The 14,861-nt window shown below is 32.7% G+C and overlaps 1 protein-coding gene across 2 annotated transcripts; it reads left to right on the top strand.

Moving 5' to 3' along the window:
* On the top strand, window positions 1-4,503 carry LOC114189522 (RNA-binding protein BRN1). Of its 2 annotated transcripts, none has more exons than XM_028078113.1 (9): window positions 1-402; window positions 488-570; window positions 1,499-1,550; window positions 1,664-1,789; window positions 1,886-1,965; window positions 3,133-3,312; window positions 3,538-3,814; window positions 3,978-4,121; window positions 4,197-4,503. In XM_028078113.1, exons 1-9 carry the CDS (start codon window positions 231-233, stop codon window positions 4,322-4,324), a joined length of 1,242 nt encoding a protein of 413 aa, XP_027933914.1. In that variant the 5' UTR covers window positions 1-230; the 3' UTR covers window positions 4,325-4,503. The 2 variants fall into 2 exon arrangements, with proteins under 2 accessions (XP_027933914.1, XP_027933913.1); XM_028078112.1 differs by having other exon boundaries at window positions 2-402; window positions 3,490-3,814.
* The last annotated feature ends 10,358 nt before the right edge of the window (window positions 4,504-14,861 follow it).

The raw sequence follows: 14,861 nt of genomic DNA, 5'->3' as shown, positions 1-14,861 counted from the left end.
AGTTCGCGTTTGCTATTCCTATTGCAATTGCTGTTGCTATTTCCCTGCGACCACTCCAATCCAAACCAAATCACACGACACGTAGAGGCACAGGCGCCCAAATTTTCGAAGCTACACGCCAAGGTTTTGGAGAAAGAAGCGTAGCGGAAGAAGAGAAGCAAGAGAGAGTGTTACTCGGAGAAAACCAGAGAGAGAGAGAGAGAGATTGGTGGTGGTTGTGGCTGTCATTAATGGCGGAGGTGAAGGAAGAGAGTAAATCGAGTAGCGAGGAGAGTGTGAAGCTGTTCGTAGGTCAAGTGCCGAAGCGCATGACGGAGGATGAAGTGCTTGCAATGTTCAAGGAGTTCGCGTTGGTTGACGAGGTCAACATCATCAGAGACAAAGTTTCTCGTGCCTCCCGAGGTAGTAACCGTCCCAAACTCCAATTTCAGTTCAAATTCAAATGTGCGTGGTCGCATGCTTCGGATTTGTGTTTGTTTGCTCGCAGGATGCTGCTTTCTGATTTGTCCGTCCAGGGAAGAAGCGGATAAGGCGGTCAATGCCTGTCACAACAAGAAAACGCTGCCTGGGGTGAGTGGGCTTCCACCGAGCATCTTCGTTTTTCCTCTTCTTCTTGTTGTCTGCTCTTTGAGAGTGTTCACAGTGGAATGTTTTGATGGCATGGAATTTGAATCCTAGTGTGGAATAAGTGGCTGCTTCTATAAAAGTCGCTGATGCTGACCACCACCTCTTGATTTGCCCACTACATCTCTCTATTTTTAGCAATTTGTATCTATCTATTTATCTAGCACTTGCTATGTTTGATATTTGGGCATCCTACGCACACTATCACGGTTTAACTAAACACCTAATATTATTAGGGTAGGCCTCAATCTATGCTAACTTTGAGAGATCGAATAGAAATCTAAATAAGATTTTTTTTATAATTTATTTTTATCATTATGAAATACATGCCCGTTAAACTGATTTAAGCGTAGGGAAGATTGGTCGTCGAAAGGTTTGCACTTTGCAACTAGAAGTTGGAGTCAGTCGTGTAATTATTTATAGTTGTTCTGAGATTATATGCACACAGGTCAAATTTGTTTTCAAAGTTGCGGTCCGGTGAGCAATACGTGTTCATTATTTGCGAGTCCATGTTTGTTGTTTTTCTGTAAACTGAAAAGGTAAAAGTAAGTGTTAATGAATTGTCAATGATGTCTTTTAGAAAACATGCTTTTATGCATCTTTGATATTTTTAATGGGCAAAGGTCCTTCCACTTTCAGTTGGTTGCTTAGGCATCCAGGCTGGGTATCTACTATTCTGTTTAATTCTTGGTCCAGATTGTTGCGATTGAAACATGCATTACAAGCTGAATCAAATTTAAAATATTTGAATTTTTGACTGGCCGCACGAGTGCAATTGATGACAAATGACATTTTTACTTTAGTTACTACGATCTGACGATAATACTATTCTCCTTCTGATTGGTAAGCATCCTATTTCTTGTGTCCAATTCAGGCTTCCAGTCCGTTGCAAGTGAAGTATGCTGATGGCGAATTGGAAAGATTAGGTTTGATATATCTTCATGTTGTAGTCAAATATTTTGTTCCGCAACTCCTTTGTTATGCACTATGTAGACGAGTATAGTGTCTCCATAAATAATATTCTGTTATCTGTGTCCAGAACACAAACTCTTTATTGGCATGCTTCCAAAGAATATTTCTGAAGATGAGGTCTCGGATCTTTTCTCAAAGTATGGAAACATAAAGGATTTACAGATTTTAAGAGGTTCCCAGCAGACAAGTAAAGGTGCCTAATGTTACAGATGAAGCTATCCTTTGTTCCTTTTGGGATTTGGTGCTTCTTAATAGCAAAGCTTTATTGTAGCTGTATTCCTTTGTGTAGGGTGTGCATTTTTGAAGTATGAAACCAAAGAACAGGCCGTAGCTGCTCTTGAGGCCATCAATGGAAAGCATACAATGGAGGTTGGGGTTTGTTAAAACCATCACATGAATATTTCACAGTATTTATTGATTTGGTTACTGGTACTAGTGGAACACGTGTGTAATATTATGAGTGTTTAGGCATTTTTCGTTGATTACTATGTGATAGTTATGTAGGGAACGTGAGAAATTGATTTAATGCACCTTGTGAATGCAACTATATGGTCAGTTAATTGATGATAATGTCCAATTTGGAGACAGTATTTCAATTTTGCCCATACTGTCGGCTAAATTGTAAATTAGAACTGACTAATATTCAGCTTAATGGATTGGACATTATTAGTCATTCTTCTCATTGGGAGCTGTTTTAGATTCATGAGCATATTTGTTGTTCCTAATGTCGTAAAATGGAAAAATGCATGCTCTAAAACTAAGTTACAATTTTAGTGTTAAATGGTTATTGCAGCACCCTTCAAGCAGCTTCTAGCCACAAAATCCTGTTGGTGAGGAATGTGAACATTTAATTATGTGTCTCAAATTTTGCTGCTGGAGCCCAGTACTTGGTTTATTATTCTATTTTTTTGTCCCTTCTCTTGATTTAGTAGTGTAGAGCTGGTTTTGGGCCCAGCAATTTTATGAAAGGGAAACAAGCCTACATTTAGTTTGTGTAAGATCATTTGTAGGCTTAGGTTGACTCGATGTTTATATGATGGGGTTGGACAGAATTCAAGCTTGGCAAATCAGAAAATTCAAGCCCTGGCCTGTTAGGCTTGCTATATGTTTGCATTAAAAGAGTCCTATCTGAATGTAGCTGAAACTTGGGATTGTTATATAGAAACACACTTGTGCTCATATGCAATCACACGTATGACGTGATAAATATACAGAAGAAGCTAACACACTTGCAAACTAGCATTGTGGTGGAGCTATACGTGCATTTCATTCATTCAGAACTAATTGGCATATGATGTACTTCAAATTTACATTTCCACTCCACCGCCACTAATGTTTCAGACGTTGACTAATGAAATATTATCTTCATTTAGAACCTAATTATATTTTACCATGTTACCACAAACAATAGAACTTTTCTTCCTTAGTGGTTGATATTTTTGCTACTCATACATGGTGAAAATTGTCAATGAAATGGCTAACTGAATTAAATGAATTCAGACAATTGGAATGTGATGATTATTTTTCCTTCTGCAGGGTTCAAGTGTTCCTTTGGTTGTTAAATGGGCAGATACTGAAAAGGAAAGACAAACTCGAAGGGCTCAAAAAGCGCAGTCCCAAGTTGCTAACATGCCTCATGCTGATCCTCAACAACCCTCATTATATGGAGCCGTGCCAATGGGTTATGTTCCTCCATATAATGGATATGGTTATCAGGTTAGTTTTGTTGCAATGCGCTAGTAGAATATGTTCATTTTTCCCCCAGTGAGCTTTCTTCAGTTTAATCACAATGCCTTATCTGATATTATTACATTTATGAATTAATGTTTGCTATTTGCCATGCCTAACATCTTGATGAAGGTATTTGTTTGAATAATCATGTTTTCTTAATAGGCTCCTGGGGGTTATGGGCTCATGCCATACCGTTTTCCACCAATGCAGAATCAACCAGGTTTTCATAATATGAACATGAACCAAGTAAATGCAGTGAGGCCTGAACTTGGTCACAGTATGAACCCTAGAAATTATCCTGCCCCTCCTGCAAGTTACATGGGCTCATATCCTGCCATGCCAGGTATACAGCATCCAATGGTATATCCCAGAGGAATGGCAAGTCCGAGGCCAGTGAGTAGTTCTCTTGGTTCTGTTTCACCTGGAGGTGGGAATAGCAACTACTCATCTTCAGGTGCCAGCAAAAGTTCCAATGGTCAGATTGAAGGTTGTTATTATCTATATTTTTTTGTTGTGCACGTTGTGTGTACATAACATGCATGCATTTGTATGAACATATGATAGGCCTTTTCCTTATGTCTTTCCTTAGAGCGGGAAATGTTAGTTCCCTTGATAATTGAATTTATTTTCATTATTTCAAATTTTCTTAGGACCACCCGGTGCCAATTTATTTATTTATCACATTCCTCAAGAATACGGAGATCAAGAGCTGGCAGATGCATTTCAGCAGTTTGGTAGAGTTTTGAGTGCTAAAATTTTTGTTGATAAAGCGACTGGTGTAAGCAAATGTTTTGGTAAGACTGTTAGGCCTGTTAATGAATTTGATGAGTTTTGGGTGGAGCTTGTATCTTATTAGCTCCCGTTTGCAGGGTTTGTTAGTTACGATACTCCAGAAGCTGCTCAATCTGCCATTAGTATGATGAACGGTTGCCAATTAGGTGGTAAGAAATTAAAGGTTCAGCTTAAGAGGGACAACAAACAGAGTAAGCTTTACTGATGATGATGATGGATAATAGAAAGCTGTATAATTCTCATTTCTCCTGACCCATCTGTTGTCAATACAATTTGTAATTTTCTGTAACATGGAAAATTCATTTAGACATTGATTATTAATTTATTGATTTTTCCCATAGAACACATATTGATTATATTAGAAGTTCATTTCTTTATTGGTTTCATCCGGTATGAGAATATCAATATTCTGGGTCTCGCATAGACACAAAACAGTAGTATGTTTCTGTGTTGCGCTTAGTTCACTGCTATTTCTTTTCAGTGTTTACCATGTAGGAAGCATGAACTATTGTTTTCACCTTCCATTATTTGCTAATTATTTCCAGCTGGATCAGGTTAGTGGCACAGTAGTCGACGGGGTGAGGGATTCGGGTTGGTAATTTTTTTTACTCTTATTATTGCTTCCATTCTACTATATTGATATTAATTGTTAATGCATGCAGGTTAATGAATACTTTGATTGAAGTAAAATGTTATTCCATTCAGACTAGAACAATCTTATTTAATCTCATTCTTTGTGCTACATTATATAGTCATTATTAAATAGGAAATACGTAAAAAGAGAATTAATGATATTTTAGTTAGAGTTGAACACCTGATCAGCTTGACAAAATAAAAATTGAACAGAACAAAAATTAATAAGTTGGATTGAGTTGAGAGGTGAAAGTTAGGTTTCCCCCTTTTTTTTCAATTTAGCCATTTTGATTAAGTCATGGGTTAAAAGAACGAAAGTTGGATCTGACCTGGTTGTTCTTTAAATCAGAAGAAAATTTACATGCAGCATTATAAAAGTTATGGGTGTTCTCTAATTAGATTTAGAATTTCATTTCGACAACAAGTAATGACATTTAATGAATGTCTTTATGTTATACTTGATTTTTATTTAGTTTAAATATTTCTTCACCGAATAGGAAGGAGGAAATATGATAAAACCATTATTTTTTCCTTTGTTTCGATTGATTCCTTAGAAAATAGAAATGAGAAAAAAAAAAAAAGGTTACGCCCTAAATTTAAAATCTTTGCAAAACGTAAAGTAGGGGAGGAAGAAGACAGTTTAATCATTAAATACCTAAAACAGCCTTACTTATGCGTATACTTTTCGTACAAAAGGGTATGGATAATGTTTCACAGGCATATTTAACTTTACTTTCTTTCATTTTTTTTACTAAATAACTTCAGAAAAGCCATCTCTTGTTCTTTTTTCTTCTTCTTAAACTAAACATAGTACGTGAGGCTATGAATATTTGGTAAATATTGGAATTGAAGTGGACTAGACTATTTTACCCCATTGAAACCTTGGCTTGAGAGCTGAAACCTATCAAATCAGGTGAATTCAGATTAAGAAAAAAAAGTTAATGTCAATAATTAAAAAAAAAAAAACTAAAATACAAAATATAAGGAATGAAAACCATGTTGTTATTGTGGCAACGAAATATGCCTACTTAAAGTAATAACTAGGGATGGCAACGGGGCGGGGATGGGTTTCACTATCCCATACCCATCCCCGCATAAAAAATTCATCCCCATACCCAAACCCAAACCCAACGGGTATCAAACTTTTTTCCCATCCCCATCCCCACCGGGTAACGGGTATAATCTCGTACCCATACCCGTATCCATGTTCTAACTACTTCAATATTAATTTTTATAAAAGAAAAAAAATTACGGTAAAGAAAACATAATATTATGAAATATTCAATATTAGGAGGATTTTCTTCGATGCCAAATACAATAAAATAAATTATAATTGTTTATATTTTATATTAGAATACCAAATAAAATTTCATGTGAACCAAAACATTTATTAAATTTGCAAACTACAACATTGATGAACTTAGTTGATAAAATTAAAAAATATTTCAAAAAAATATAAAAGGAAAACAAATATTCAAATTAAAATATATTTTAAATGTTTGTTTACTTCAATTTTTTAAATTCTAATGAATTTCTTTTTTATACACTAATAAAAGTTATAATATATCACTTGATCAAAATGATACAAAGAACAAATATTCAAATTAAAATATATTTTAAATATTTGTTTACTTCAATTTTTTAAATTATAATGAATCTCTTTTTTATACACTAATAAAAAGTTATAATACATCACTTGATCAAAATAACACAAAAAACAAATAATAAACATAATAATAAAATTTTGACATAGATTTTGTATCTTTTGAACTTCAATATATGTTGCATAGTGACAAAAAAATATTCATAGAAATTACATTAAATTTGTATATTGTAGTAAATAAAAGTTATTTATACAATTAAAGTAAAAAAAAATTACAGTATGATTAATAGTGAGTTATAAAATAACAAATAATTAGATAGAATATATCGAAATATTTTATTCTACATGATGAAAATAAACAATAAATAAAAATATTAAAAAACTAACAAATGTGTGTTTTAGAAATAATTTGAGAGACTATCGAAAGAAATCGCACAAAGGAAATCAAATGTATTATTAAGGTATGATAAAATGAAAAAAACCTTAGAGAACTAATTATTAAATTATGTTTGAAGTGGTTAAAAATAAATAGAAATATCATTAGTGACCAAAAAATTTGTCATTAAATTACAAATAAATTAGTAATTAAATTGGTCACTAAATCAAGTACCGATTCGATCATTGAATCAGTCACTAATTTAGACAATAAATCAACTACTACCACCAATGACGAAAAATAGTGACTGATATGGGTTACTGACTAAATCAGTCACCATTTCATTTTTTCTTGTAGTGAATTATCATATACTATTCCTAAATATCATTATATATATATATATATATATATATATATATATAAAATTTTAACCACTTCAAACAGAATTTAAAGTGAAACAATTACATTATGATATATTATTCTACATGATGAAAATAAAAACAATAAATAAAAATATTAAAAAACTAACAAATGTGTGTTTCAGAAATAATTTGAGAGACTATCGAAAAAAATCACACAAAGGAAATCAAATGTATAACTAAGGTATGATAAGGCGAAAAATATCTCAGAGAACTAAGAAAACTTTTCAAATATCAACATATATACTTAATGGTTGAAAAATAACGAAAATTATTTTAATGAAACAAAAGAGTTCTTCAAATTAAACAAAAATTAATAATAATAATAATAATAAGTAAAGAATTTTTTTTATATTACCTTAAATTGAGAGTATAAACATTCTCATGTGAAAGGAAAATTTATAATAAATAAAAATATTAAAAAATAATATAAATATTCAAATGTAAGGCATAATTTTTTTTTTATTAACATACATTATTTTAACATAATTACATAAAGGTTATGATAAGATAAAAAATATATTGGATATGAGAATGAGTTTAATGACAAATGAAATAATTAAAAGAAATAAAAAATAGAATATATATATATATATATATATATATATATATATATATATATATATATATATATATATATATATATATATATATATATATATATATATATATATGGGTTACTTGATTAATTGTGAATATTTTAATAATTTAAACGAGAATAAAGATATGGCGGGTATATGTACATCCCCATACCCATCCCCATACCCAATTGAAAAAGTCGGGGATTCCCCATACCCATACCCATACCCAGTCAATGCGGGGATTTCCCGTCAAAACGGGGACGGGTTCGGATAATACTCACGGGGACGGGTTTATTTGCCATCTCTAGTAATAACATAAAAATACTTTCTTTATATCATTATTAACAAAATTATTCTTCTTTTAACCCGCCTAAACAAGACGCTATGACGCTATAATATTGTAATATGATTAAATTAATATATAAGTAAATATATATATTAAAAATAAAATTGAATAAATGAAGAAAAAAGAAAAAATAATTGTTAATGAATTTGAAAAAAATAACGGTTAGAATAATTTTATAAAAAACATGTAAAAATAATGGTTAGTCTTTAAAAAATAAATAAATATTTATATTGTAAAGGGTAAATAAGGAATAAATAAGTGTATACATAAAAGAAAAAATTATCTTTATATATAATTATAGAAGTAAATTTATATTTATTAAAGATAAAGTGAAAATAATGAAGAAAAAAAAATAATTGTTAATAAATAAAAAAACCATCAGAATAATTTTAAAAAAAATTTAAGAATAATTATTAGTCTTTAAAAATACAAATAAAGAATTATTTATAAAAAGTAAATTAGAAATAAATAATTGTTAACATAAAAAGAGAATCTACTTTATTAGACTAATCATAGAATATAGTTACTTAACACAGGAAAACCACCCGTACAAAATTAAAATAATTTTATTTAATAAAATTGATTAAAAGTCATGATAATATTAACAAGTTATTTTAAATATATATGTTTATTGGTAGTTTATCATGAGAAATATGTTTAAGATTTAAAGTATGTCAACAGTAAATCTTCAAATTTAGTTGACTATTTTCAGTGAAGTTTCGTTCTCATTTTAATTATCCACGATATTTAAATATAAATCTTATTCAAAGGAATCAAGTCAATTACCGCTCAAATTATTATATAATTTTATAAAGTTAGAAGCAAAATATGTCAAAAAATATAAATGAATGTAAAACTTTCAAACGAATAATAAATAGATTGGGGGAAATATAATTAAGTTGAAAACTGTTCTGAATTATTAAAATATAGTTGAAATAACGGACACGTAAACATAGTGCATATCCTTAATAATTAGTAATCTCTCGGCATTGGCGGCTACTTTTTGGAGTTTGGCGTCCACTGCCCTATTCTACGCATGCATTCCATAAACTATGATTAGCTATGATTGCAAATCTTTTATATCTATGGATAATGTAGTACTTTAAACATAAATTTAATAAATAATTCTCTATAAACTCTAAATTAAGTTTTAAGTTTATAATTTTAATAGAATTTTTATTAATTTTTACTTGGTTTCAAATTTTTATATTCTCGATTGGGTTTTTATTTTTATTTATTTTTGGAGATTTAGTGTTATGTTATTTTATTTTATTTTTTACGAATTAATATGTGGGATTTTCTAATTAATAAAATAATATTGTTGGATAATGTAAAATTATTAGTAGTTTTTATTATTTTAAAATTTACAAAATCTTATAATTTTTAACATGGATTAATATAAAATGATTAATAATTTTTATTATTTTAATATTATATTTTATTAATTACAAAATTCCATTTTTATTAATATGTGGAGTTAAGGACATAAAAATGGCAGAGTAAGCTATAGTCACATAATTTGAAAAAAAAATAAAAATTAAAAGTACAAACTCAATTGAAAAATATAAAATTTTTGAATGACAGTTAATGTACTTCTTGTATAATTAGTAGTTGGTAGTTATAGTCTTTAACTCATGTAGTTATACCTGCATGCATGGTTATATATTGTTTTTCCTTTCTTTGTAATTACAAATAGTCTTTTATTATGATAACATTTTCGCTTTTCTCTCTTCATCTTTCTCGACATGCTTAACCATCCACTACAATATATATATATATATATATATATATATATATATATATATATATATATAAATATATAAATGTTACAATTTGCGAAGTTAATATTTATACACATATTGTTTAAATAGCATGTTACCAATTAACATTTTTAGATATGTTACCAATTAACATTTTTACTGACATTTAAAAAGTGTTATGAATTTAATTTTTTTTGTAACATTTGAAAATGTTACCTATACATTTTTTAACATTTAAAGAAAATGTTATTGGTGTATTTTTTATCGTTTTACTGAATATTATCAATTATCTTATTTTGTAATAATTAAGAAATGTTACTAATTGTTTTTTTTAACATTTTTAAATTGTTACCTATTTATCTATCTAGAAATAAGAATAATATTTTGTGAAATTCAAACAATCCTTAGACAAGATTTAGGTAAAAATCAATTTTATTATACCATAAAATCTTCATACAATTCTAGTGCTTAGCGGGAGGAAGTTATTGTTTTATTAGAAAAACATTGGCCAAGTGGTGTTAACTTCATTGTATGTTACTTCTTGTAGTATTTGAGTACCAAAGAACAAAACAAAGAATATTTTCAGATAAACAAGTATCCATCAAAATACAATATATTATTCCAAGCAAATAACATATAGGATATCTATATTTTAAAAACGTTTGCCCCAGGAAAAAATTAAATGAGTTTAGCATGCAAATTTTTTATCAATTGATTCAATTAATGGAATTAAGCATGATACTTGTAATGATTTTCTTCTTGTGCTTGCAAGGAATATATATAAATATATATAAAATACATTTAATAAACAAGAAATTTTAAAGAAAAAAAATTCTTACCAATAAATTTTGGGATTTCATGTCCCCATGACAAACTCCAATCACGACGTGATGCAAATAATTTAAACCCCGATATATCTACAAGAGTTTTAGCATGATCATTCAATAAAAGTACAAAAAAAATAAGCTCAAAGCAAATAATTGAATACTACACTCAAAGAAATTCATAACCAAAATTTAACAGAAAAGGTCAATGAATAACTTCAATTCTATTTCCTAAAACAGATTGCTACCTGTTATGCTTCCTCTGCATTTTCTTGTTTTACTATTGCTCCATTTCTCTCTCGATAGTTTCGTGAAATGGAAATAAAACTAACTATTGAAAATTATGCAGAAATTTAAAATCATCATTTGCACCACTCGATAAACTAATCTAGAACACTACTAAAATGAGTATTTAAAACTGAAACAAGCCTAATACTATTAGAATTAACTAGAAACAACAACTAAAAAATGTCAATTTCATCTACTAAACAACTTTGTTGGTATTTATAAAATTAAAACTGAAATGCAAACATTTACTATATATGCCTAGAATTATACTACAAAAACAAAACAAATTTAAGGTAAAATTAATAGAAAAATAAAACAGAACATAATAACAGGAACAAACTAAATTTTCCAAAACCAACTGTTTTGTTATACACGAAGATTTATAATTGGCAGGGCTACTTTATTTAAGGTTTCATTATTCGAATCATATTCATTTTGGTTCGAAAATTTCAAAATGGTACCACTTTGAACTTTGTCTCAATTTAGTATCCAATTTTGATTATTGCATCAATGTAGTACCCTCCGTTAAGTCTTCACAAACGGCGTTAACTACCTTGTCACGTGTCAGCCTCCGGATTTTTAAATTTTTTTGAATTTTTTTTTGAATTTTTTTTGAATTTTTTTTGAATTTTGAATTTTTTTTTTGAATTTTTTTTTAAATTTTTTTTGTCACGTGTCAAATCCTTGATGTGACACGTGGCAAGGTATCGCCACGTGTCAAGGTACTTGGCAAGTGTCATTGTCTTCAGAGGTGCGGAGTTTTCTGGGTTTGACAGGGTATTATCGACGGTTTGTGGAGGGTTTCTCCAAGATGGTGAGTCCTCTTACACAACTTACGAGAAAGGACCAACCTTTCTCCTGGACAGATGGATGTGAAGCTTGCTTTGAGGATATGAAGAAAAGACTGACCACCGCACCAATATTGGCAATCCCTGACACGAATAAAACATTTGAGGTGTACTGTGATGCCTCGTATCAGGGGTTAGGTTGTGTGCTGATGCAGGATAAACGGCCTGTCGCTTATGCATCGAGACAGTTGAAGGTGCATGAGAAGAATTACCCGACACACGACTTGGAGTTAGCGGCAGTCGTGTTTGCTCTTAAGACATAGAGGCATTACCTGTATGGAGCACAGTTCCAGGTATTCAGCGATCATAAGAGTTTGAAATACTTGTTTGATCAGAAAGAGCTGAACATGAGACAGAGGCGTTGGATGGAGTACTTAAAGGACTACGACTTTGAGCTATTGTACCATCCTGGTAAAGCTAACGTCGTAGCGGATGCCTTAAGTAGGAAGAGAATTCATGTATCAGCTATGATGATTAGAGAGTTGGAGCTGATAGAACAGTTGAGGGACATGAATCTGGGGATGGATATGGGGCCTGGACAGATACGATGCAGTATGTTGAGGATCACGAATGAGTTCCTAGATGAGCTCCGTGTGAAACAGGGTAAGGATCAGGAGCTGCAGTTGATAATTGGTGAGTTGGGCACTGAGAAGAGGAAGGATTTTCGGATGGGCAGAGATGGGATTCTACGGTTCAGGGAGAGAGTGTGTGTTCCTAACAGCAAGGTTCTGAGGAAGATGCTCCTAGATGAGGGGCATAAGAGTCGTCTTAGCATACACCCGGGTATGACTAAGATGTACAAGGATGTGAAAGCCTCTTTCTGGTGGACGGGTATAAAGACGGATGTGGCTGATTATGTCGCTTCTTGCTTGGTATGTCAGAAAGCGAAGATAGAACATCAGCGACCGGGTGGTATGTTAGAACCCCTGGACATTCCACAGTGGAAATGGGACAGCATTTCCATGGATTTCATCACTCACCAGCCGAGATCAGTGAGAGTGCACGACTCAATATGGGTGATAGTAGACATGTTGACGAAGTGTGCTCATTTTCTGCCGATTAATCAGAAGATGAATATGGATAGGCTGGCGGATTTGTATGTGCGAGAGATTGTCAGATTACATGGAGTACCGACGAGTATTGTGTCAGACAGAGACCCGAGGTTCACATCGAGGTTCTGGCAGTCGTTGCAGAACGCTTTGGGTACTCAGCTTAGGATGAGCTCCGCCTACCATCCTCAGACGGATGGACAGTCTGAGCGGACTATACAATCATTGGAGGACCTGTTGAGAACATGTGTTTTACACCATCTGGGTACATGGAGTGATGTGTTGCCATTGGTAGAATTCACGTATAATAACAGTTATCATACTAGTATTGGAATGGCTCCCTACGAGGCCCTGTATTGTAGGAGATGTAGGACGCCATTGTGTTGGCAGCAGGATGGCGAGGCAGTGGTTCTTGGACCAGAATTCTTACAGCAGACCACCGAGAAGGTGAGGGTGATTCAGGATCGGATGCGCGTGACTCAGAGCAGGCAGAAGTCGTACGCGGACAAGAGGAGGAGGCCGCTTGAGTTTGAAGCACGGGACCACGTATTTCTCAGAGTTACCCCTACTGCAGGTATTGGCAGGGCACTTAAATCGGGGAAGCTGACACCTCGATTCATCAGACCATATCAGATCATGAGGAGGATTGGTCCTGCAGCGTACGAGATGGCATTGCCACCACACTTGGGAAACTTGCATAATGTTTTCCATGTGTCACAGTTGAGAAAATACATAGCTGATCCTACACATGTCCTGGAGGATGACGATGTGCAGATACGGGAGGACTTAACCATTGGAGCCGGACCAGTAAGAATCTTGGATTCTCAAACAAAACAGCTCAGAGGGAAGGAAATCAAAACCGTGAAAGTCCTATGGGATGAGGCAACTCAAGAAATGACATGGGAGATGGATGATGTCATGAGGCGGTCCTATCCTCATCTCTTCACTGGTAAGTTCTCTTTTTCGAGGACGAAAAATTTTAAAAGGGAGGAGTATTGTAAGACCCGTAGAATTTAATTAATTAAATAATTAATTAATTAATAAATACGGGAGGAGAAATAATTATAATATTAATTATGGTTGGTATAATGTGGAAAAGTGCTAGCTCATGTGGTAGAGAGCACTTTGATTGTGCAAAAGGACTTGGGTTCGAGTCCTATGTATGCTAACTTTTGATGATTATGGTTTTATTATTTAAATCTATGAAAACAGGTTCTTCTATATTATGATAATTGAATTGTGATTTCTAGCATGAAATATGAATTGGCATGATGGTTTGATATTGATTTGGCAATTGCATGGTTATGGGTTCAAGCCTTGGAGAACTTACATTAAACTTTATATTTTTGGCATTTTTGGTTTTGACGTGAATATGGAAAGGTGGGAAGGAAACCTAAGTGAGTGGGCAGCCAAAGGAGACTGGAAGGGCAGCCATAGGGAGGGATTGAATGGCACATTATGTCTTATTCAATGCCATTTTCGTTTTGGTAATTAATCACTTAGTTTAGGCACACTTTAAAAAGGAAAATTAGGTTAAGGACTAAGGTTTGATAAGCTGGGAAACTATACCTAAAGAGAGAGCGAAAATCTGAGAGAGTGTGAGAGGTTCTGGTGTGATTTTGCGTTGCCGAATAGTGAGGAAGCAAGGAAGGTGGGTGATCAAGGGGGAATCTTACAAATTGTCAAGCTTAAGCGAATGAGAACCAGGTTAGGGGAGCTGGACTCCGTTGTTTTATTTTAAATAATGATAATATGTGATGTATGTTAAATTGAATGTCTATCTGCTGATGTGTTCATGAATTTTTGCATTTCTGGAAAATTTCCAGAAATCGCCTGGCGGGTGATGAACCACCGCCAGGCGACTCATCTGTGTAAGCTGGTTTTGGGGTTCTGGAAGGGAAACCACCTGGCGGCACAATCCCGGCCGCCAGGCGACGTATGGCGTTCCTATCATTTTCTGGGTTTTGGGATGAAGAGCCTGGCAGTGTTGATCCATCCGCCAGGCGACGCAAGCG

Source organism: Vigna unguiculata, chromosome 7 (assembly GCF_004118075.2).
Source record: "Vigna unguiculata cultivar IT97K-499-35 chromosome 7, ASM411807v1, whole genome shotgun sequence".
NCBI classification, from domain to species: Eukaryota; Viridiplantae; Streptophyta; class Magnoliopsida; order Fabales; family Fabaceae; genus Vigna; species Vigna unguiculata.
The sequence above is the reverse complement of the archived record's forward strand: the minus strand, read 5'-3'. Positions and strand labels throughout refer to the sequence as shown.